Source organism: Panthera uncia, chromosome C2 (genome assembly GCF_023721935.1).
Source record: "Panthera uncia isolate 11264 chromosome C2, Puncia_PCG_1.0, whole genome shotgun sequence".
Classification (NCBI taxonomy): domain Eukaryota; kingdom Metazoa; phylum Chordata; class Mammalia; order Carnivora; family Felidae; genus Panthera; species Panthera uncia.
The window spans coordinates 45,323,312-45,347,211 of record NC_064810.1 but is presented as its reverse complement, the minus strand read 5'-3'; the positions used below and the strand labels follow the sequence as shown (position 1 = coordinate 45,347,211).

Sequence of the window (23,900 nt, the reverse complement as noted above, 5' to 3'; positions counted from 1 at the left end):
TGAAGACCTGTTCAGAAAAACTATATGATTATAGTACTTAATGATTTTATGAAACTATAATAAAGAGTATAGTATACAATACAGAATAAAATATTTTTGTCTATGTTTCAGTTATTCTAGCATGAAATGAACACGTTTAATAAACCATTAAACACTAGGCAATTACAATTGCAAAGTCTTTGCATACTAACCCATACAGAGCCACTCCAATCTGCATAATTTTGTGATGGTTTTAATAAAAAATAGATAATAGTATGAGATCTAAACATTTCTGTTTAACATTTTTCTTAGTGAATCTATGACTTTTTTATTTCTTAGACTGTAGATAATTGGATTTAACAAAGGAATTATGACAGTGTAAAATAGAGAGTCCATCATATCCTGATCATGTGATTGTGCGGATCCTGGGTGCACATACATGAATAGAAGAGGGCCATAGTATAAAGAAACAGATAAGAGATGGGCTCCACAGGTGGAGAAGGCTTTTTTTATGCCTTGCAGAGACTTCTTTTTTAAGATCATAAAAAGAATAAGTGTATAAGAAACCAGAACAATCAGAATGGTAAATACCTGTATTGATCCAGAGAAAATAAAAATCATCAGAATATTAATTGAAGGATCAGTACAGGAAATCTTAAACAATGGCATGATGTCACAGTAAAAATGATATATTATGTTAGAATTACAAAAGGTTAATCTAAATAAAAAACCTATATGAACTATAGAATGAATAAATCCACTTACAAATGATGAAACTAACAGCCAGATGCAAAGTCTATAGGTCATAATTACCGGATAAAGTAATGGTTTGCATATGGCTACATAGCGATCATATGCCATTGTTGCCAAGAGAAAACATTCTGTGGTGGCACCAAATGCAAAGGAAAACAATTGTGTCACACATTCAGAGAGAGTTATCATCTTACTCTTGGCTAGGAAGTTGACCAGCATCTTTGGGGTCACTGTAGATGATATCCAAGCATCCACAAAGGCTAAACTCCCAAGGAGAAAGTACATGGGAATGTGAAGGTGGGGGTCATTGTAGATGAGAGCAGTTAGTCCAAGGTTTCCCACAATAGTGATTATGTATATCACCAAGAACATCAGAAACAGAGGGATTTGCCACTCTGGTTGATACGTGATTCCTGTGAGAACAAATTTTGTCAACATTGTTGCATTCTTAGTATCCATATTGTTACTGGATGACCCCTGAAATGAAATGCCATAAATGTAAAAAGAACATTCACTAAGATTGTATTAAAAGAAAACTGGAAGAAAGTAGTTGAAATAAAGCCATACACTAACCAGAACGCATTTAATTTTATTTACTACTATTACTATAATATATGAAAAGTAATTTGGGGAATTGAGGTAATGGAAAATGAAATTATTTCAGTTCAAAAAAATGTACAGGAACTAACAGATTTAGAAACAAGGAGCTCCAGGCTCTGAGCTGTAAGCACAGAGCCCGACATGGGGCTTGAACCCACGAACCATAAGATCATGACCTGAGCTGAAGTCGGATACTCAATTGACTGAGCCAACCAGGGACCCCAAGGAAAAACATTCTAAACATGATTACTAAATTCATGGGGATACCTGAGTTTCTGTGTCTGAAACATGGTTGAGGGTGTAGGGAAAAGAAGTTTGAATTATGATGAAATTAATTAAATTCCATGTGGAAGTCCTTGTCAAACTTTATTCCTCAGACAATAGGGATATTTTTAATTTTTAAATTAAATATTCTGTAATGTAAAAAATATGCTGCAGGGAGGGGAAACTAGAGTCAGGAATACTAATTAGGAAGTTCTTACTGTTGTTATTCAGTGACTCTCAAACCAGATTACACATCAGAATTTTCTGAGGAACTTCTTGTACAAAATACAGATTGTGAGGTATTACTCATTGTATTGACTTGGTGGGTAAAGAATGAAGTCTGATAATCTGCATGTAAAAAAATCCCTTCTAGTTGATTCAAGTGTATGTAAAGTTCTTAGTTTATGTGTAATGTAATACTGGCAATGATGAGGAGGACAAAGAGATAAAAATAAATTAGAATGTAGTCCCTAGGACTCAGTGACATACTAGATGTGAAGGAGAGAGTAGACACGTGATGACCAGGTAGATGGTCATTAACCTTGAGTTTGAACAATTCAGTTGGCCTATTTGTGGAGAAAGAGCCCTCTGAATATCCATACTTAGTAGTATGAGTCTACTAAAGCTTAATAGAAACAATTGTTTGGGTGTCATTTGGGTAGCTGAAGGCATACTTACAGATGACCTATCCAGTGAAGAGTGGATAAGGTAAAAAGAAGAAGGACATGGAAAGAAACTTGAGAAATATATTAAAGAGGTTATAAAGTAGATACACATCACTTTCAGATAGCTAAAAACTGAGGCTCTTTACCACATGAGTCTTGGTATCAGTCAAACACTACCACTATAGAAGTCAAAAGAGCCAGAAACTTAGTTTCCCATCCTCATAATACCTAGCCTAGGACTTGATCTAAGTGTGAATAGTTAGACTCACCCACTGACTTTCTCTAGAAATTCTGCTGGTTTTACTTGGAGTACTTTTTTCTATAAGTTTTTTCAGCAGAATAAAATTGAGCCAAACTCTGGAACCTAGTATAGAAGACATAAATAACCAATAACCAATGCCAAAATTCCAGTTGTTAAGTATATTTTTATATAGAATGGATTCCCTTAAGTGAAATCTAAAATCATTAGATAAGTGAACATTCTCAAATTTAATTTGTGTTGTGTACCTTTTAAGCATAAAGTAGGAAGAGCAGTGGAAGAGCATTTTCTATAAATCTCCTGCTATATATATATATTTTTAAATAATGAAATTGTCAGGAGTGGGAGAAGGTTTAGAGGAGTTAATATGTATATGACTTACCTTAAAACTTAAATCACAGAATGTGATCCAAAGAATAGATCATTTAATCAGGATAAACAGAAACATTTTCTTATGTAGTAAACATGACCTGATATTGAAATTCAGTTGAAATTATTTAACATTCTAGTTCACCAAAATTTTTAAAGTCATTATATTTACATTAGAAAGTCAATAAATTATGTTAAGATAAAAATTCCAGTTTTACAAGTATTTTGCTTATCCAGATTTAGTCACAAAAATAAATATACAGATAGTTAAGAGTTTTACATTTTTTTGTCTGCCATTTTGGCATCTGGTAAATTAATGTAAAATTATTATATATTGGGGTGCCTGGGTGGCTCGGTCAGTTGGGCGTCCAACTTCAGCTCAGGTCATGATCTCACAGTCTATGGGTTTGAGCCCCGTATGGGGCTCTGTGCTGACAGCTCAGAACCTGGAGTCTGCTTCGGAATCTGTGTATCCCTCTCTCTCTGCCCCTCCCCCACTTGTGCTCTGTCTCTCTCTGTCTCTCAAAAATAAATAAACGTAAAAATTTTTTTTAAATTATTCAGTATTTTGAATTTTTATATAAAGAATAATGAATGTTATAGAATTCATTTCTCTCTTACCCACATCCTTTAAGAAATGGCAGATGCTCTGTAAAGTAGAAAAAAAAATGGTAGCACTGGAATGACAAAACATAGGTAGGAACACTGATTCATTTAAGAGACTTCAATTACCAAGTTCAGGAAAATGTTGTTTATATTAATTTGCCTTGAATACAAGAGTCAACCAATTGTAGGGCTGTGTGTTTTTGCCAGAAGAGAAAGGAGTGAAGAACTAAAATTCCCTTAATAGCAACCAAGGATTCCCTTTAGGACGAAGTTAAACTATTCTTCTGGGGGCATTGTAGATTTGAATTTGGATGAGAAGTCCAGGTGTCCCATAGGGCATTACAGACTCCGAAATCATAAATATCAAGTCATTGTATACAGTTCTAATTTTAACAGTTGAAATTACACTTTATGCTACTGTTTTCTACCACAGATGACACTTATGACAGGTTTATGCAAACTTCAATTTCTCTATAAATTTGGATGTTAAGAGGCTTTGATTAGTATAGTCTTCATACATGATTTTAATAAGGCTAAAGTTCTGGATTCCCTTCAAGAGCTAACTCCAAACAAAATTGTCCTCATGTAAAATACAGCTGAGGTTCCAGACCTACATATAACTTCCCACTTTAATGTGAAAATACATGAGAAATTTTACTAGGGAAAGGTCAAAGAGCAAAAGGAGAATGAAACAAAGGACCACAGTGGGATGTGGCATATATCAGTACTTTTCAGACTGTAATACAGTTGAATCGTGTGTGTGTGTGTGTGTGTGTGTGTGTGTGTGTTCTGAAAATGCAGATTTTGCCTCAATAGGTCAGAAGTGAGGCCAACAGTCTTCATGTCTGAAAATGTGATGCCTCTGGACATGGCTTTCCATCATTGGAGGGTCTAGATGATCTCAGAGGTAGAAAATTGAAGAAACAAAAAAAAATAGGTTTGCAGTGCTGAGTAAAATGGTTCTATCAAAGCCTTATCTGTGGACTTACAGAATTCCTTATCGACTGTCGTGATATTCCATGCCCATTGCTTCTAATTAAGCAACTGACTTCATAGCAAATGCAGTGTGGCAATGTCCCCCTGATAATAAATTACCTCATCTTACTATTTACTATTTTCCTCACCATTCTGATACAGGTAGCTTGCTAGAATGATGGAATCATCTTTTGAAAGTCAGTTACTGCACCACCTAGGAGGCATTACATGCATAGTTCGGCAAGACTCTCCAGAAGCCTGTATATTTTCTGAATCAATGTCAAATACATAGTACAGTCCCATAGCTAAAATTCATGAGTCCAGGAATCACATAGTGAAAATTGGAATGGTACCACTCGCTATTACCACTAACAACACACTAGCATAATTTTTGCAAGTCTTCTTATGCCTTTATGCTCTGCTAACATAAAGGTCTTAGAGCCAGAGGAAGGAATGCTTCCACTAACACAGACAACAATGATTCTGTTCAGCAAGAAGTTAAGACTGGCACTGGGCCACTTTGTGTTCCCCCTTCTTCTGAATCATCATGTAAAGAAGGGAGTTACTCTGCTGGCTGGTGAGACCACTGAGAAATTGGACTACTTTTCCACAGTGAAGATGAGGACAAGGAGGTTGTTCTTTAGTAGTGCCATTCCCTGTAATTAAGGCCAATGGAAAACTCCAACAAACCAATCCAGGTGGCATTTCTAATAGCCAGACACTTAAGGAGTAAAGATAAAGAAGTTTAATCAATGAGTTGTTTGCTATAGAATAAGGGATTGTGGAATGGATAGTGGAAGAGATAATTGTGAACACCAGCTATGACCACATGACTAGTTACAGAAATGAGAAGTGTAATTGCCGTAAATATTTACTTCTCAGAATATATTTGTGTATGTGTGTCTGTGCATGTTTACATACCAACATCTTTGTCTATTTATATCTGTGTACATGTATATATAACAAACATTTTTGCTTTCTTTTCACTCATATTCTCTTATCCTGTAAAATAAAATGTATTGAATTTATATCATGGTAATTAATTATTGTTAATTTGACATCATAGTGTTTAAGTTACCAGATATCAAAGAAAAGAGTAAGCATCACTCAAGGATTTTAACTCATTTTCTGGAGAAGGGGTTAGTGCATTTTCAGTTTTGCACAGCATAGTTACATTATGTTAGGTGGAATTATGACTTTGCTATTGTCCTTACTTGGAGTTTAAGTATGGTTTAAGAAATTGTGTGTGGGTGCCAGGTTGATAGTGGGTGGACTTGTGACACAGTTTGTTGTATGTGCCAATATGACCAGTCCACAGGATGTCTAGATAACTGATTAAATATTATTTCTAGTTGTATGCATGAGGGTGTGTCCAGAAGAGATTGGTATCACATCAGTGGACTGAGTAAAGTTGATGGCACTCCCTGATGCTGGTGGGCATCATGTAATCCATCGTGGGGCTGAATGGAACAAAAAGGCAGAGGAAAGTTGAATTCACTCTGCCCAACTGGTTGATCTGTGATATTTACCTCCGTTCTCAGTACTTCAGACTTGATGGAATCTATATTATCCATAGGTTCTCCTATTCTCACATTTTAGAACTAGAGCATTGTCTTTCCTGGCTCTCAGCCTTGCAGACAGAAAATCATGGGACTTCTCAGGTTTCATATTCATGTGATCCACTATCTTATAATAAAGTCTTCAGATATAGATAAGATATACGTACCTTATTGGTTCTGTACTCTGGACAACCCTGAGTAATACCAATAATAACTATACATTTCATGAACTTTTTTCTTTATTTTGCAAAATAGAGGTAAATATGATGCAACTGTTAACCGTTGTCCTCAAATAAGTCTGACTTAGAAGGTACCTTCTCAGAAGAGATATTGCATTATTATATAATGACTATTATTTTGTATATAAAATGTCATTGAGAAGGATGGTTCAAAACTTAACCAGCTTGACAATTACATTCTCTATTAAACCAGTATCCCTGGAATTAACCTCATTAACATGAGGCAATGGGCTTTTAATTGCCTGTCATCACTGTCAATTATGTTTTCAAGAAAAAGTTATAAAGTTATCCACAATACTTCATCCTTTGGAACAAATGCCCCATTGAAACCTGTATCCAGCTGCCTAAATATGGGAGGAAGGTACAAAACTGAGAATGGAAATCTGTACAAGTTTGCAAAGTGCCGTTTAAGTAAGGAACAGAGGATGTGTCTCTATTTTCCAGCTCCAACATCTTTATTTTTAAAAATTTACTTCACTTAATTATTTGAAAGAATGCTTATCTAGTGTGGTCCCAACTCAACAGCATAAACTTCCTGAAGAAGAAACTCTATTAATGGAACCCATCAAACTTTGTTCCCATAAGCCCTCAACTTATTCTGAAGCCACTAAAGACTGCAAACACTATTTTGACAGAGAAACAATAAAAAGAAAGTCTAGACTAGAGCGTTGTTCACACATACATAATATATTTCTTACCAAGATTCTACCCTAACTAGTCCACAACTCAGATTGAGAAATACTGTTCTAGATTTGATTGGTGTTTGTTTTTACCTAAGTAAACATTGATTCTTTGAGCACAGTCTAGGATAATATTGTCAGTGACTTTATTAGCTAGGTATTATAAAATGATGAGAAAAAATTTATAAACACATAGAAGAGTGAGAATCTATGAATTCTTTAAATCTCTAAGTAAGAAAATTAATATGTTCCTAATAAAGGGTATTTATATTATTATATCATATTATATTATATTATATTATATTAATCATTATATTATTATATTATTATTATTATTATTATTATTATTTTATTATTTTCGAAGTGTAGTTTAATCCATATTCAGGAGTGGTCCAGACAACTGGATGAACTTAATATTGTGCTATCATCTTTTACCTATAAATATTCATTAAATAATACATAATGTAACTTCATAGTTTACTTTTTAAAACTTTGCAGAACATCTGGTCTAAAATGTGAGCTTTGCAGAGATGTGTATTTTAGGTCTTTCCCAACATGACACCGAAATGAGAAAAACGATGTACAAAAATAAAAAAAGTGTGTAACAGAAATGAGAATGGGAACACATAATGGTTTCAGAATGGGAACAGGAGATTTTAGGGAATTTCTGGAGGGGATAAAGTAGTTGGAAGTTTAATGAAAGACACATCAGAGCAGGGGTCTGGGTAGATGAAACATGTATAAGAGAAGGCTGCACAGGAAGTCTGTTTCTGAGACCCCCAAACTTGTCTGCACATACCCAACCTAAAGTAGGACCAGACAGTATATATTCCACACTCATATACTCACGGATTGATGCCAACCTTTTCATTCAAAGAAAAGCTCCGGAATGGAAACAAATCCTTATGATTACGGAAGAAACACACACCAGTTGTTGATATTACCAATATACCAGTCTTTGAATTGTAACATTGTATGAGTAAGCAAAAACTTATATAATTTATAGAAATATCAGAATGATGAGAATATTATAAAGCAGCAAAAAATAACAAACTACAGAGGAGTTATTTGACAGAGGATAAGGTGGATCCTAAGCTTGTCTCCTCCCTTGAACACAGTTAGATAGGTATCAAATCATTCTGAACACCCAAGAAATCAATTGTAGATCTGAGAGAACAAAAATTGTAAGTCTAGAATTAGAAAAGTGACCACTTTTGGAAGTTCAGAGAGTTGACTTGAGAGAGATAGGACTATGGATACAGCCGCAGGGAGGGAGGCTGCTTATTGAGGGCTACTGCAAAGTAGTATAAACAGCAGAGTACAAAATCTGAATTTTTAGAAGGGGGATGTGCCTGGCTTAAACATGCTTAGGTGGCAAAGTAGGGTGGAGTCCCAGGACTGACAGCATGGTCTGAGGATCCCCTAGGTCACAAGAAGAATGGATGGCGCCAACATGCTACACTGTTCCCAGGCATAGGAACAGGAACTCCTACTGAGGAAGCAAGCTGGGGTGCTGGCATTCTTCTCTGTTGCACTGTAAACTTCCAACTGCTGTGGGGTTGTGTGACCAATTACTTTGCACAGGCTGGGAAATGGTAAAAGTGTGGTGAGACTCTACTCAAGAGGAATAGCACAGGTCTGCACTTCAGGAGTCCCTTAAATTTGGAGTTTTGAAGCTCAGTCAAGTGCATGAGAAAAAAAGCTCAGACACAGGCAGAGTGAACACAGGGTTCTGATGAAAACCAAGGACACAAGAGGGATGATTGATTGCTCTTCTTTGAGGTTCCTAGAAGAGTGGGGCATGTACACTTTCAGCTCTGAGAGAAAGTCTTAGAGGTTACAATCTCTGATCTCATGAGAGAAGGAGGCTCCAAAAACTCTAAAGATAGAGAAAGTCTTCCCCAGTTTTTCAGCGATCTGGTGTAGTTTGTATCGTGTGGAAACAATAATTTCTCAGAAAGATTAAAGGAACCAACCTGGCATGTCAGCCAGACAAGGAATTCAAGGGCTTTCTCTTCATCTTAACACTGCTTTTCTTTCTGTTGGCTTTGCTCTGGGGCAGGCTTTCCTCACATGTTATCCCTAGGTGCTCGGAGCCTTGTGAAATGGGAAATAACTCCTTCCTCACAGGGCTGTGGGGAAGACAATAAAATGAGATAATGTGTGGCAAGTGTTAATTCTTTCTGTTCAGATACTGTGTGTCATTTCTGTCTCCTGCTGGGACCCTGACTGGTACAGTGAAGTAAATACTGTTGGGGTATCACGCCGCAGCTCGGTCCTCGGACAATTCTGGGACCCGTGCGAGGTTTCCCAGATGGAGAACGGATTCTGCTGAGAGGAGTTGAAGCTGAGACAGCAGACGAGGGTATGGACCATGTCTTTTTCCTCTGGCTGCTTTGGAGATTTAATCTTTTTCAGTGGATTTGAGCAATTTAATTATGATGTCTCTGCAGATTTCTCGCCGTGCCCTGCACGAAGTGCACGTGCATGACGGTCTTTGCGCCCCGTACTCTGGCCCGTGCTTTGTGTCTGAATTAAAGACTTTTAGGATACAAAAATCAACAGGAAGATAGAATTCCTTTGTTCACATGAGAAAATGGAGAACACGACATGAGCGAAGGCATGAAGACTGGAAAGTGGAGGGTGCTCATAGGAGGACAGCATATTAGGGCCAGGACACTCTCTCCCTGGGGCTGGCCCTGGGAAACCCACTTCCAGAGCACGAGAGAGAGAAACAAACCAGGTGTTTCAGAAATTGTTTTATGTGATTTGTTAATAAAAGAATTTATTAATTCTTTATTAATAAAGAGGAAAAACCCTTTCCTGATTTCTGGCATCATAGGTTCATTTTGCCTGCTTTGGGACTCTATGTCCCATGTGGAATCATTTGGCAGATAATCCTGTGTGTTCGGCTTCTTCCATGCAACATCAGGTGAGCAATCTATACCACCCATTCGGGGAGGACCAAAGCTGGCTGTTGGAGGTGATGAACTGTCTTAGCCTGACTTTGTAGAGTGGAGGCAAAAAAACTGATTTAATGAGCCTGATTCAGTGATACAACACCTGGGCCAAACAGCCATCGACTAGAACATCGAGTTTCACCATGAGCTGTTTACTTGGTGAGTTCACAAATTAGAGGACGAAATAAAAGGATCTGAAAAACAACCTTACTGCAGCTAAAGGAAGAAGCACTGTGGGTGTTCTGATCACCCAAGTCAACTATCTCTCCTTCCCTGTACCCTGGCGAGATGGGAGGGACCAGATCTGGGTGAAGGTCTGGATGGGGGGAGAGAGAGATGGAGGGAGGGAGGGAGAGATGCTGGAGCCAGGAACACCGGTGTCATAAGGGAGTCAGGGTGGAAGGAGCAGTGGACGATTCTCTCAATAGATGCTGAAAAAGTATTTGGCAAAATACAGCATCAATCCTTAATAAAAGCCCTCAACAAAGTAGGTTTAGAGGGAACATACCTCAGCATCGCAAAGGTCATTTAAGAAAGATCCACAGCTAATATCCTCAATGGGGAAAAACTGAGAGCCTTTCCCATTACGGTCAGGAAAAAGGCAAGGATGTCCACTCTCACCATTACTATTTAACATAGTATTGGAAGTCCTAGCTTCAGCTATCAGAGAACAAAAAGAAAGAAAAAACATCCAAATCAGCAAGGAAGAATTCAGACTTTCACTGTTTGCAAATGACATGATATTCTATATAAAAAATCCAGAAGACTCCACCAAACAATTTCTAGAACTATTACATGAATTCATCAAAGTCACAGAATGTAAAATAAACATGCAGAAATCTGTTGTATTTCTATACACCAGTAATGAAGCGGCAGAAAAAGAATCAAAGAATCAGTCCCATTTGGCGATTGTACCAAAAATAGTAAAACCCCTAGGAATAAAACTAAAGCGATAAAAGATATATACTCTGAAAACTATAGAAAACTTATGAAAGGAATTGAAGAGGACACAAAGAAGTCGAAAAACATTCCATACTCATGGATTGGAAGAACAAATATTGTTAATATGTCTATACTATCCAAAGCATCTACACATATAATGCATTCCTTATCAAAATACCACCAGCATTTTTCACAGAACTAGAAAAAACAATCCAAAAATTTGTATGAAACCACAAAAGACCCCACATAGCCAAAGCAATTCTGAAAAAGAACAACAGAATTGGAGGCATCATGATTCCAGATTTCAAGCTATATTACAAAGCTATCGTCATCATGACAATATGGCACTGACACAGAAACAGATAGATCAATGGAACAGAAAACAAAACCTAGAAATGGACCCACTACTATATAGTGAACTAATCTTTGACAAAATAGGAAAGAATAGCCAATGGACAAAAGACAGTCTCTTAAACAAATGCTGTTGGGAAAACTGGACAGCAACATGCAGAAGTATGAAACTGGACCATTTTCTTACACCATACACAAAAATAAATTCCAAATGGAAGAAAGACCTAACTGTGAAACAGGAAACCACCAAATCCTAGAGGAGGACATAGGCAGCAACCCCTTTGACTTTGTCTATAGCAACTTACTAGACTCGTTGCTGAAGGCAAGGGAAACAAAAGCATAAATGAACTATTGGGACTAAGATAAAAACCTTTAGCAGAGCAAAAGAAACAATTAACAAAACTAAAAGACAGGGTATGGAATGGGAAAAGATATTTCCAAATAACTTATCTGATAAAGGGTTAGTATCCAAAATCTGTAAAGAACTTATCAAACTCAACACCCCAAAAACAAATGACCAAATTAAAAAATGGATGGAAGACATGAATAGTCATTTTTTCCCTGAAGACATCCAGATGGCTAAGAGACACATGAAAAGATCCTGAACATCACTTATCATTAGGGAAATACAAACCAAAACCATAATGAGATACCACCTCACATCTGTCAGAATGGTTAAAATTAACAATGCAAAAAACAACAGGTGTTGGTGAGGATGCAGAGAAAGGGGGACTCTCTTGCAATGTTGATGGGAATGCAAAGTGGTGCAGCCAGTCTGGAGAACAGTATGGAGACTCCTCAAAACGTTAAAAATAGAAGTATCCGATGACTCAGGAATTGTACTAGTAGGTATTTACCCAAAGGATACAAAAATACAGGTTCAAAAGGGTACATGCACCATGATGTGCAGCATTATCAACAATAACCAAACTATGGAGAGTCCAAATGTCCATTAACTGATGAATGGATAAAGAAGTATATATATATATATATATATATATATATATACACACACACACACACACACACACACACACACTTACACACACAATGGAATATTACTTGGCCATCAAGTAGAATGAAATCTTGCCATTTGCAATGATGTGTATGAGCTAGAATGTATTATGCTAAAGGAAGTAAGCCAATGACAGAAAGACAAATACCATATGACTTCACTCATATGTGGATTTTAATGAACAAAACAGATGAACATATGGAAAGGGTGTAAAAGAGAAGAGAGGTAAACAAACAAGAGACTTAATGATAGAGAACAAACTGAGGGTTTATGGAGGATGGTGGGGGGGTGAATGGGCTAGATGGGTGATGAGTATTAAAGAGGACACTTTTTGTGATGAGCGGTGGGTGTTGCATGTAAATGATGAATCACTGAATTCTACTCCTGAAACCAATATTGCACTCTATGTTAACTAAAATTTAAATAAAAAGTAAAAAAAAAATTAACATTCTACAGACCTATGCAATAACATGGATTTTCAGAGAAAATCAGTAAGTGTCTAGACTCTAATGTATTCAGTCCCTTTCCTGGCCCTTGAGGGTATCCCTAAGGGGGGAAAATAGAGGACAGATGACTTGGTCTAATCTTGTGACCTGCACCTCCAGAAATACATAGTAATATTTGTTTTAAATACTTATGTGTTTTGTATCTTTAAACAAACATCTAATTAAAGGGCTTTTTTCTGGTATTGTGCCATATAAGAATAATTTGCTTTAGGTGTATGATACTTGTGATTGTCTTGAAAGAAACAGGAAGGTGAGCTGGCCTGCAGCAGACACCCCAGACCCAGCAATCTCTTGGGGCTCATTACAGGATTGAAAATGAGTGATGCACTCTCACTTCATTTGAAGTGTTTGTGCTGACAGATTCATTTCAAATGTATATATATTTCCTAAGTACTTATTTAGGACCTCATGTGGGTAAGCCACTGTGCTAACACTGCAAAAGATTGGAAGAGTACTAGGACTATTGAATTATGATCTAAAAAAATTTATGGGTCAAAATAAGTACTAATAAAGGCCATTTGTGACCCCCAAAATAAATAAAATACAGTGTTTCAAATGAGTGAGCATTTCTACCCTTTTCAAGGTAATTAGGAAATACATCATAAAAATCTTTGAAGAGAGGGCACCATTTCAATTGTAATGAAGATGGGTGCACTTGGGGAAGCATTCTTTGTGGAGAGACCATATAAACAAAACCGTGTACCTGAGAAGGTGTTCACAGGCTTTCAGTAACTCATTTTGGTGATAACACTGAGTCTATTAGAATTGTGCAGGAAGAGAATGCAGAGATAAATCAAGATTTTCTTGGGATGGACCTTAATGCCATGGTGAGATACTGCAGGGATACACACACACACACACACACACACACACACACACACACACATAAACATACACACACACACACATTTAAGATGTTTATTTTTATTCCCACCTGAGGTCATTAATGTTAGGTCATATATAACTGCTAAAATTGTTGAATGCTGATCAACACATAGCAAATATGTAATCTGAACAATAAAGATAGATTTACATGTGTTTATATATCATGTAATATATACATATAAGAAGAAATAAACATGGATATGTGTATAGAGAGTTCGCTTCTTTTGAAATTCATATTGTGTATTTATTTATTTAATGTTTATTTATTTTTTAATATGAAATTTATTTTCAAATTGGTTTCCATACAACACCCAATGCTTATCCCAACAGGTGCCCTCCTCAATACCCATCACCCACCCTCCCCTCCCTCCCACCCCCCATCAACCCTCAGTTTGTTCTCAGTTTTTAAGAGTCTCTTATCTTTTGGCTCCCTCCCTCTCTAACCTTGTTTTTTTTCCCTTCCCCTCCCCCATGGTCTTCTGTTAAGTTTCTCAGAATCCACATAAGAGTGAAAATATACGGTATCTGTCTTTCTCTGTATGACTTATTTCACTTAGCATAACACTCTCCAGTTCCATCCACGTTACTACAAAAGGCCGTATTTCATTCTTTCTCATTGCCACGTAGTATTCCATTGTGTATATAAACCACAATTTCTTTATTCATTCATCAGTTGATGGACATTCAGGCTCTTTCCATAATTTGGCTATTGTTGAAAGTGCGGCTGTAAACATTGGGGTAAAAGTGCCCTTATGCATCAGCATTCCTGTATCCCTTGGGTAAATTCCTAGCAGTGCTATTGCTGGGTCATAGGATAGGTCTATTTTTAATTTTTTGAGGAACCTCCACACTGTTTTCCAGAGTGGCTGCACCAGTTTGGATTCCCACCAACAGTGCAAGAGGGTTCCCGTTTCTCCACATCCTCTCCAGCATCTATAGTCTCCTGATTTGTTCATTTTAGCTACAGTGACTGGCATGAGGTGATATCTGAGTGTGGTTTTGATTTGTATTTCCCTGATGAGGAGTGACATTGAGCATATTTTCATGTGCCTGTTGGCCATCTGGATGTCTTCTTTAGAGAAGTGTCTATTCATGTTTTCTGTCCATTTCTTCGCTGGATTATTTGTTTTTCGGGTGTGGAGTTTGGTGAATTCTTTATAGATTTTGAATACTAGCCCTTTGTCCGATATGTCATTTGCAAATATCTTTTCCCATTCCATGGGTTGCCTGTTTTGTTGATTGTTTCCTTTGCAGTGCAGAAGCTTTTTATCTTCATGAGGTCCCAATAGTTAAACTTTGCTTTTAATTCCCTTGCCTTTGGAGATGTGTCAAGTAAGAAATTGCTGCGGCTGAGGTCAGAGAGTTTTTTCCTGCTTTCTCCTCTAGGGTTTTGATGGTTTCCTGTCTCACATTCAGGTCCTTTATCCATTTTGAGTTTATTTTTGTGAATGGTGTGAGAAAGTGGTCTAGTTTCATTCTTCTGCATGTTGCTGTCCAGTTCTCCCAGCACCATTTGTTAAAGAGACTGTCTTTTTTCCATTGGATACTCTTTCCTGCTTTGTCAAAGATTAGTTAGTCATAGTTTTGTGGGTCCAGTTCTGGAGTCTCAATTCTATTCCATTGGTCTATGCATCTGTTTTGTGCCAATACCATGCTGTCTTACTGATTAAAGCTTTGTAGTAGAGGCTAAAGTCTGGGATTATGATGCCTCCCACTTTGGTCTTCTTCTTCAATATTACTTTGGCTATTAGAGATCTTTTGTGGTTCCATACAAATTTTAGGATTGCTTATTCTAGCTTCAAGAAGAATGCTGGTGCAATTTTGATTGGAATTGCATTGAATGTGTAGATAGCTTTGGGTAGTATTAACATTTTAACAATATTTATTCTTCCAATCAATGAGCATGGAATGTTTTTCCATTTCTTTTTATCTTCTTCAGTTTCCTTCATAAGCTTTCTATAGTTTTCAGCATACAGATCTTGTACATCTTTGATTAGATTTATTCCTAGGTATTTTATGCTTCTTGGTGCAATTGTGAATGTTATCAGTTTCTTGTCTTTTTGTTGCTTCACTATTAGTGTACAAGAATGCAACTGATTTCTGTACATTGATTTTGTATCCCACGACTTTGCTGAATTCATGTATCAGTTCTAGTAGAATTCTAGTAGAATTCATGTATCAGTTCTAGACTCTTTGGTGGGGTCTGTCAGATTTTCCATGTATAATATCATGTCATCTGTAAAAAGTGAAAGCTTAACTTCATCTTTGCCAATTTTGATGCCTTTGATTTCCTTTTGTTGTCTGATTGCTGATGCTAGAATTTCGAAGACTATGTTAAACAACAGCAGTGAGAGTGGACATCCCTGTCATGTTCCTGATCTCAGGGGGAAAGCTCTCAGTTTTTCCCCATTGAGGATGATATCAGCTGTGGGCTTTTCATAAATGGCTTTTATGATGTTTAAGTATGTTCCTTCTATCGCGACTTCCTTGAGGGTTTTTATTAAGGAAGGATGTTGAATTTTGTCAAATGATTTTTCTTCATTGATTGACAGGATCATATGGTTCTTTTGTTTTATTTTATTAATGTGATGTATCACATTGATTTGTGAATGTAGAACCAACCCTGCATCCCAGGAATGAATCCCACTGGATTATGGTGAATAATACTTTTTATATGCTGTTGAATTCACTTTGCTAGTCTCTTATTGAGAATTTTTGCATCCATATTCATCAGGGATATTGGCCTGTAGTTCTCTCTCTCTCTCTCTCTCTCTCTCTCTTTTTTTTTTTTTGCTGGGTCTCTGTCTGGTTTAGGAATCAAAGTAATGCTGGTTTCATAGAATGAGTCTGGAAGTTTTCCTTCCCTTTCTATTTTTTTGGAACAGCTTGAGAAGGCTAGGTATTATCTCTGCTGTAAATGTCTGGTAGAATTCCCCAGGGAAGCCATCTGGTCCTGGACTCTTATTTGTTAGGAGATTTTTGATAAGTGATTCAATTTCTTCACTGGTTATGGGTCTGTTCAAGTTTTCTATTTCTTTCTGTTTCAGTTTTGGAAGTGTGTGGGCGCTTAGGAATTTGTCCATTTCTTCAGGTTGCCCAATTTGTTGGCAATAATTTTTTATAGTATTTCCTGATAATTGTTTGTATGTCTGAGGGATTGGTTGTAATAATTTCATTTTCACTCATGATTTTATCTATTTGGGTCATCTCCCTTTTCTTTTTGAGAAGCATGGCTAGAGGTTTATCAATTTTGTTTATTTTTTCAAAAAACCAACTCTTGGTTTCATTGATATGCTCTACAGTTTTTTTTTTTAGATTCTATATTGTTTATTTCTGCTCTGATATTTATTATTTCTCTTCTTCTGCTGGGTTTGGGGTGTCTTTGCTGTTCTGCTTCTAGTTCCTTTAGGTATGCTATTAGATTTTGTATTTGGGATCTTTCTTGTTTCTTGAGAGAGGTCTGGATTGCAATGAATTTTCCTCTCAGGACTGCCTTCACTGCATCCCAAAGCATTTGGATTGTATTTTCATTTTCATTTGTTTCCATATATTTTTTAATTTCTTCTCTAATTGCCTAGTTGACCCATTCATTCCTTAGTAGGGTGTTCTTTAACCTCCATGCTTTTGGAGGTTTTCCAGACTTTTCTCTGTGGTTGATTTCAAGTTTCCTATCAATGTGGTCTGAAAGTATGCATGGTATGATCTCAGTTCTTGTATACTTATGAAGGGCTGTTTTGTGACCCAGTATGTGATCTATCTTGGAGAATGTTCCATGTGCACTCGAGAAAAAAGTATATTCTGTGGCTTTGGGATGTGGAGTTCTAAATATATCTGTCAAGTCCATCTGATCCAATGTATCATTCAGGGCTCTTGTTTCTTTATTGATAATGTGTCTAGATGATCTGTGCATTTCTGTAAGTGGAGTATTAAAGTCCCCTGCAATGACCACATTCTTCTCAATAAGGTTGCTTATGTTTGTGACTAATTGCTTTATGTATTTGGGGGCTTCCGTATTCAGTGCATAGACATTTATAATTGTTAGCTCTTCCTGATGGATTGACCCTGTAATTATTATATAATGCCCATCCTCATCTCTTGTTACAGCCTTTGATATAAAGTCTAGTTTGTCTGATATAAGTATGGCTACTCCACCTTTCTTTTGACTTCCAGTAGCATGATAGATAGTTCTCCATCCCCTGACTTTCAATCTGAACGTGTCCTCAGGTCTAAAATGAGTCCCTTATAGACAGCAAATAGATGGGTCTTGTGTTTTTGTCCATTCTGATACCCTATGTCTTCTGGTTGGAGCATTTAGTCTATTTACATTCAGTGTTATTATTGAAAGATATGAGTTGAGATTCATTGTGATGTCTGTAGGTTTCATGCTTGTAGTGATGTCTCTGAGACTGTGGTCCTTGCAACATTTCACTCACAGGATCCCCCTTAGGCTCTCTTGTAGGGCTGGTTTAGTGGTGATGAATTCCTTCAGTTTTTGTTTGTTTGGGAAAACCTTTATCTCTCCTGTTCTGAATAACAGACTTTCTGGATAAAGGATTCTTTGCTGCATATTTTTTTCTGTTCATCACATTGAAGATTTCCTGCCATTCCTTTCTGGCCTGCCAAGTTTCAGTAGATAGGTCTGCCATTGGTCTTATTGGTCTCCCTTTGTAAGTTAGAGCCTGTTTATCCCTAGCTGCTTTCAGAATTTTCTCTTTATCCTTGTATTTTGCTCATTTCACTATGATATGTCATGCAGAAGATCGATTCAAGTTATGTCTGAAGGGAGTTCTCTGTGCCTCTTGGATTTCAATGCCTTTTTCCTTCCCCAGATCAGGGAAGTTCTCAGCTATGATTTGTTCAAGGACACCTTCAGTCACTTTCTCTCTCTCTTCCTCTTCTGGAATTCCTATGATATGGATATTGTTCTGTTTGATTGCATCACTTAGTTCTCTAATTCTCCCCTCATACCCCTGGATTTTTTTATCTCTCTTTTTTCAGCTTCCTCTTTTTCCATAACTTTATCTTCTACTTTACCTCTTCTCTCTTCTGCCTCTTCAATCTGTGCTATGGCCACCTCCATTTTATTTTGCACCTCATTTATAGCATTTTTTAGCTCCTTATGACTATTTCTTAGTCTCTTGATCTCTGTAGCAATAGATTCTCTGCTGTCCTCTATGCTTTTTTCAAGCCCAGCGATTAATTTTATGACTATTATTCTAAATTCTTGTTCCGTTATATTGCTTAAATCGTTTTTGATCAATTCGTTAACTATTTCTACTTCCTGGAGTTTTTTTTGAGGAGAGTTCTTCCGTTTCGTCATTTTGGGTAGTCCCTTCAGTGGCTCCAAACTGCAGGGCACTTCCCCTGTGCTGTCCGGAGTAACTTGTGTTGGTGGGTGGGGCTGCAGTCAGACCCAATGTCTGTCCCCAGCCCACTGCTGGGGCCACAGTCAGACTGGTGTGTACCTTATCTTCCCCTCTTCCAGGGGCAGTACTCACTCTGGAGTGGGGTGGCCCCTGGCTGGGCTACTTGCACACTGCCAGGCTTGTGGTGCTGCTTCGATGGGCTCTTGCCAAGGGTGTATTAGCCGGGGTGGATCCACAAGTTGCACAGGGGCAGGAGGGGCAGGCTTAGCTCATTTTGCAGTTGGTGGTCCCCTGGGAGAGGGGCCCTGCAGCACCAGGAGGGAGGCAGGCCCATCAGAGGGATGGATCCACAGAAACACAACACTGGGCCTTTTTGCGGTGCAAGCAAGTTTGGTGATGGAGAACTGGTTCCCTTTAGAATTTCGGCTGGGGGAGAATAGTACTTTCCAGGGCCTTTGTTTCCCTGCTGAGCTGAGCTCTGTCTTCTGGGGCTCAGCAACTCTCCCTCCCGGTGTCCTCTCACCCTCCCCTCTCTCTGAGAGCAGGGCTGTTGACTTTTAATATTCCAGATATTAAGTCCTGCTGGCTGTCAGAACTCACACAGTCCGGCCCCTCTGCTTTTGCAAGCCAGACTTGGGGGCTCTGCCTTGCCAAGCAGGCTGCCCCTCCACCACCCTGGTTCTCTCCCGCCAGTCCGTGTAGTGTGCACCTCCTCTCCGCCCTTCCTACCCTCTTCCATGGGCCTCTTGTCTACGCTTGGCTCTGGAGAGTCCTTTCTGCTAGTCTTCTGGCAGTTTTCTGGGTTATTTAGGCAGACGTGGGTGGAATCTAAGAGATCAGCAGAACAAGGTGGCCCAGCATCCTCTTACACTGCCATCTTTCCCTCTGTCCATCTGTGTATAGAAAGTTCTAGTCATGCTCGCCATATATACACATAATCTGGTAGCAATGGCAATCCATTAGAAGTTATTGAAGAAGGATATTATTTAATCAGACTTCTGTGTATAAAGAATACTCTGACAGCAATGTTTTGGAAGTAAGAGAATATCAACAGGATGTGAGAAAAGAAACAAGACTGTAGCAAATGACAGATATGAGTAGTTTTAGCGTGAGAACCTCAGTGGTATCAGTAGACTGTGTATAGAATCACTGGTGAGGGAGGAAGGGCATGGGTGTCCTGAAATGGGATGACTCATACGTTTTGGGCTTTGTTCACTCATACGCAACTGTGACTCTACTGTGGATTAAATGTGATATGAGTCTTCCGTCTGCATGACTGTAATGGCTGTCAAAGACATGATATTCAAATTCCTTTCAGAAGTGTTAAATTATTACAGGGCTTAATGAATTTATGAAGCCACATTGAAAATATAAAAACGTGTAAAATAATTTGTTTTCCTCTTTAGTTTAGTATGACATGAACACTTGGTTAGAATTCTTTCTATTTTTGAATAATAGACATACATATTTAAGAAAGCGAATTGTATGCCTACCTTAGTCATTAAAATGCTAATGCAATTATACCTACAAAAGACTTTGATAGCTAATCAACACTTAATAACATCTAATCTGTAATTTTGTGTCATTTTAATGAAAGGAGAGTAGATATTATTATGACTTCTAAGTATTTCTCTTTAACATTTTTCTCAGTGAATCTATGACTTTCTTATTTCTCAAGCTATAGATAATTGGATTTAAGAAAGGAATTATGATAGTATAAAATACAGAGTCCATCATACCCTGATCATCTGATTGTGCACATACAGGGTGCACATACATTAAGACAAGAGAGCCATGGTACAAAGAGACAGATAAGAGATGGGATCCACAGGTGGAGAACGCTTTTCTTATGCCTTGTAGTGACTTCTTTTTTAAGATTGTAAAGAGTACTAGTGTATAGGAGACAAGAACTATCAGAATGGTGAACATCTATATTGACCCAGCAAAAATGAATACCATCAGAAAATTAATAGAAGGGTCAGTACAAGAAATCTTAAACAATGGCATAATGTCACAGTAAAAGTGATGTACTATGATGGAATCACAGAAGGTTAATCTGAATAACAAAGCATTGTGAATTATGGCATGAAGAAGGCCACCTGAAAATGACAAAACTAACAGCCGGATGCATAGTGTATTGGACATAATCACTGGGTAAAGTAATGGTTTGCATATGGCCACATAGCGATCATAAACCATTGTTGCCAGCAGAAAACATTCTGTGGTTATACTGATTGCCAAGGGAAAAAACTGTATCATGCATTCAGAAAGAGATATCATTTTGCTCTTGGCAAAGAAGTTGACCAGCATCTTGGGGGTCACTGTGGATAATATCTAAGCATCCACAAATGCCAAACTTCCAAGGAAAAAGTACATGGGGATGTGAAGCTGAGGGTCATTCCATATGAGAGCAATCAGACCAAGGTTCCCCACAATGGTGAGAAGATAGATAACCAAGAACACCAGGAATAGGGGGATTTGCCACTGTGGTTCATATGTGAGTCCGGAGAATTAACTCTGTCAGCAATGTTGCATTTTCCTTTCCCATGTCCTCACTGGGTATTGCCTGAAATGAAATGGAGTAAGTTTTTTAAATGTCAATAAGAATTTATATGTGAAAATATGGGGAGGAGATTTGAGATACAGTTGTGCACATCAGAATCCCCTCTTAATTTTATTACGTATTTAGTGGAATCTATTTTGGAGCTAAGGAAAATAGTACAATTATTTAAATATTAAAATGCAGCAATAAACAGATTTTGGAAAATGGAAGACATTATACATATGTGCTAAATTTATGGTACAGGATTCATTATGAAACAGAAATTCTGTGTCTTGAATGTCTTGAAAGGGAAAGAAGCTTGAAGGGCCAGGTTAGTAAAGTTAATTAAATAGCTTATGAAAGATCTTGAATATTATTTATCAGGGGATAAACATGCCCTGAAAACAAGAGGAAGGAATAGCACTCTAAGACTCTCTTTTAAAGTGAATATATGGTAGTATAAAAAATAGGCTGAAGGGAGTAGAAACTGGGCTCAGGAATACCAGGCAACAAGAAGTTACTACTGTCTAGCTGTTCTCAAATCAGAGTACACATCAGAAATGTCTGGGGAAACTTTTGTGTAAAATATAGATTTGAAACTTTACTGTAGAAATTAATTTAGTGTGTCAAGAACTAAAGCTAATAATCTGTATTTTGAACTTGCTCCATGGTGATCTACATACATGTGACTTGGCTAGTCCACTAGCAAATTGACATTGAAATTAACAAGAAGATTAAGACATGGATGCCAAAGAATTCAGGATGTAGAGGCAGTTACTACCTCTGTGATATATTGGAGCTGAAGGGGTCTTCAGTGAGGAATAAAGAAGTACCTGGGTAACTGGGTAGATTTTCCTCAAAACTGATTAAGAACTAGAAGGCAGTGGCCAGTTTGTGGACGTCTAGGTGATATATACTTTGTAGTATGAGTTACAAGAGCTTAATGGAAATAATGACTTGGAAATCATTGGAGTAGGTGGAGGCACACTTACGTATGATCTATCTATTAGAGAATACACCAAGTGTCAAGAGAAGGGCAAGAGACTAAACTGACAAAAGTATGGTAAAGTGGCACCGAAGCTGTGTGCCATTTTCAGAAGCCAGTCCAATCCTCTTTTCTCCCACATAATCTTGGTGACAGGCAAAGTCTACCACCCACTCTAGGAGCCAAAAGTTGTGCCACTAACAACTAGAGTGAGGGCACCTGATGTAAGTTTGGCAAATCTAACTTCCCCACACTGGTTTAAAATTTGGAGTGCGGGAGTAAAAGGGACAAGGACAAAAGAGAATTTGGGTTGCTAAGGCAGCCAAGCTATAAAATGAAGGTTCCAGAGGTGCCTGTGTGGCTCAGTTGGTTAAGTATCTGACTTCATCCCAGGTCATGATCTTGTGGTTCGTGACTTCGAACTCTGTGTCCACCTCTGTGCTGACAGCTCACAGCCCGCAGCCTGCTTCAGATTCTATGTCTTCCTTTCTCTCTGCCCCTCCCCCTCTTGTGCTCTGTCTCTCTCTCAAGAGTAAATAAACATTAAAAAAATTTAACAAAAAAAAAAATAAAATGAAGATTCCAGCAAATGCATCCTGCACCCACAACAATGACCCACCCTGTCAGTGTGAACAGTGGCATTCCCATACAGCCGGTGTGAAAACAACCCTCGTGGATACAGTGTTGGGACATGATTTTGGCTGTTCATAGATTGCCTTCCTTCCTTCTTTGCTATCTATTTTTTTCAAGCTGGTTCCTTCAATCTCCCTCACATTTCTATGTTAGAGAAAATCCATTCAAAAACACCATTTCTTGTTGAAGCTAATAGTTCTGACTGACAGCAATGAAAGATGGAGAGAGACTGGGAAATGATACTGAGCAGAATGATGAAGAAGAGAAGGGAAACAGGGCAGATGAGTGTCACGAACATAAGGAAAGGAAGATATTCAAGAAGGACAAAGAAAGTTATGGCACCAGTCACTAAAATAAACGCTCTAGTAGGACAAGGAGTGAACAGATGTGATGGAGCATGGAAGCTAAGAGATTTTCAGTGGCTTTAATGAGGGCCATTTCTGTTATGTGATGCAGTGGAGGCCAGAGAATAATGAGAAGTAAATGGGAAACAAGTTACACAACAGTGAACCGGGAAACAAAGTTGAGCCCTCCAGGAATGTGGAGGACAGTTATTGTTTGTCTGCTGTGGTAGACAAATACAAAATATGTTTCCTATATATCATTTAATAAAAGTGTTCAGAAGAGAGAAGCAGAGAGGATGTCATCACAAAGAGGAAGAAGACAGTAGAAGGAGAAATTTGGGTGGGTGGAGATCACAAGATGCACAAAGAGAATAATAGACATGTTGATGAATAAGTGTGGGAAAGATAAAGAAGGATTCAGAA

General features: G+C 37.8%; 1 protein-coding gene, 1 non-coding gene and 1 pseudogene across 2 annotated transcripts; 1 reads left to right on the top strand and 2 right to left on the bottom strand.

Annotated features, from left to right (window-relative positions):
• Window positions 1-261: 261 nt before the first annotated feature.
• Window positions 262-1,191, bottom strand: LOC125920872 (olfactory receptor 5H2-like). Its single transcript, XM_049628057.1, has one exon. It carries the CDS (start codon window positions 1,189-1,191, stop codon window positions 262-264), a length of 930 nt encoding a protein of 309 aa, XP_049484014.1.
• An 8,735-nt stretch (window positions 1,192-9,926) lies between these two features.
• On the top strand, window positions 9,927-9,998 carry LOC125922237 (small nucleolar RNA SNORD57). The gene has a single exon (XR_007457658.1). It is a non-coding gene; the product is annotated as a small nucleolar RNA SNORD57 (small nucleolar RNA).
• A 10,595-nt stretch (window positions 9,999-20,593) lies between these two features.
• Window positions 20,594-21,530, bottom strand: LOC125920881 (olfactory receptor 5H2-like; annotated as a pseudogene).
• Window positions 21,531-23,900: the final 2,370 nt, after the last annotated feature.

Coding starts and splice junctions, on each gene's coding strand:
- LOC125920872 (XM_049628057.1), bottom strand. CDS start 1,191: ATGGATACTAAGAATGCAACAATGTTGACAAAATTTGTTCTCACAGGA.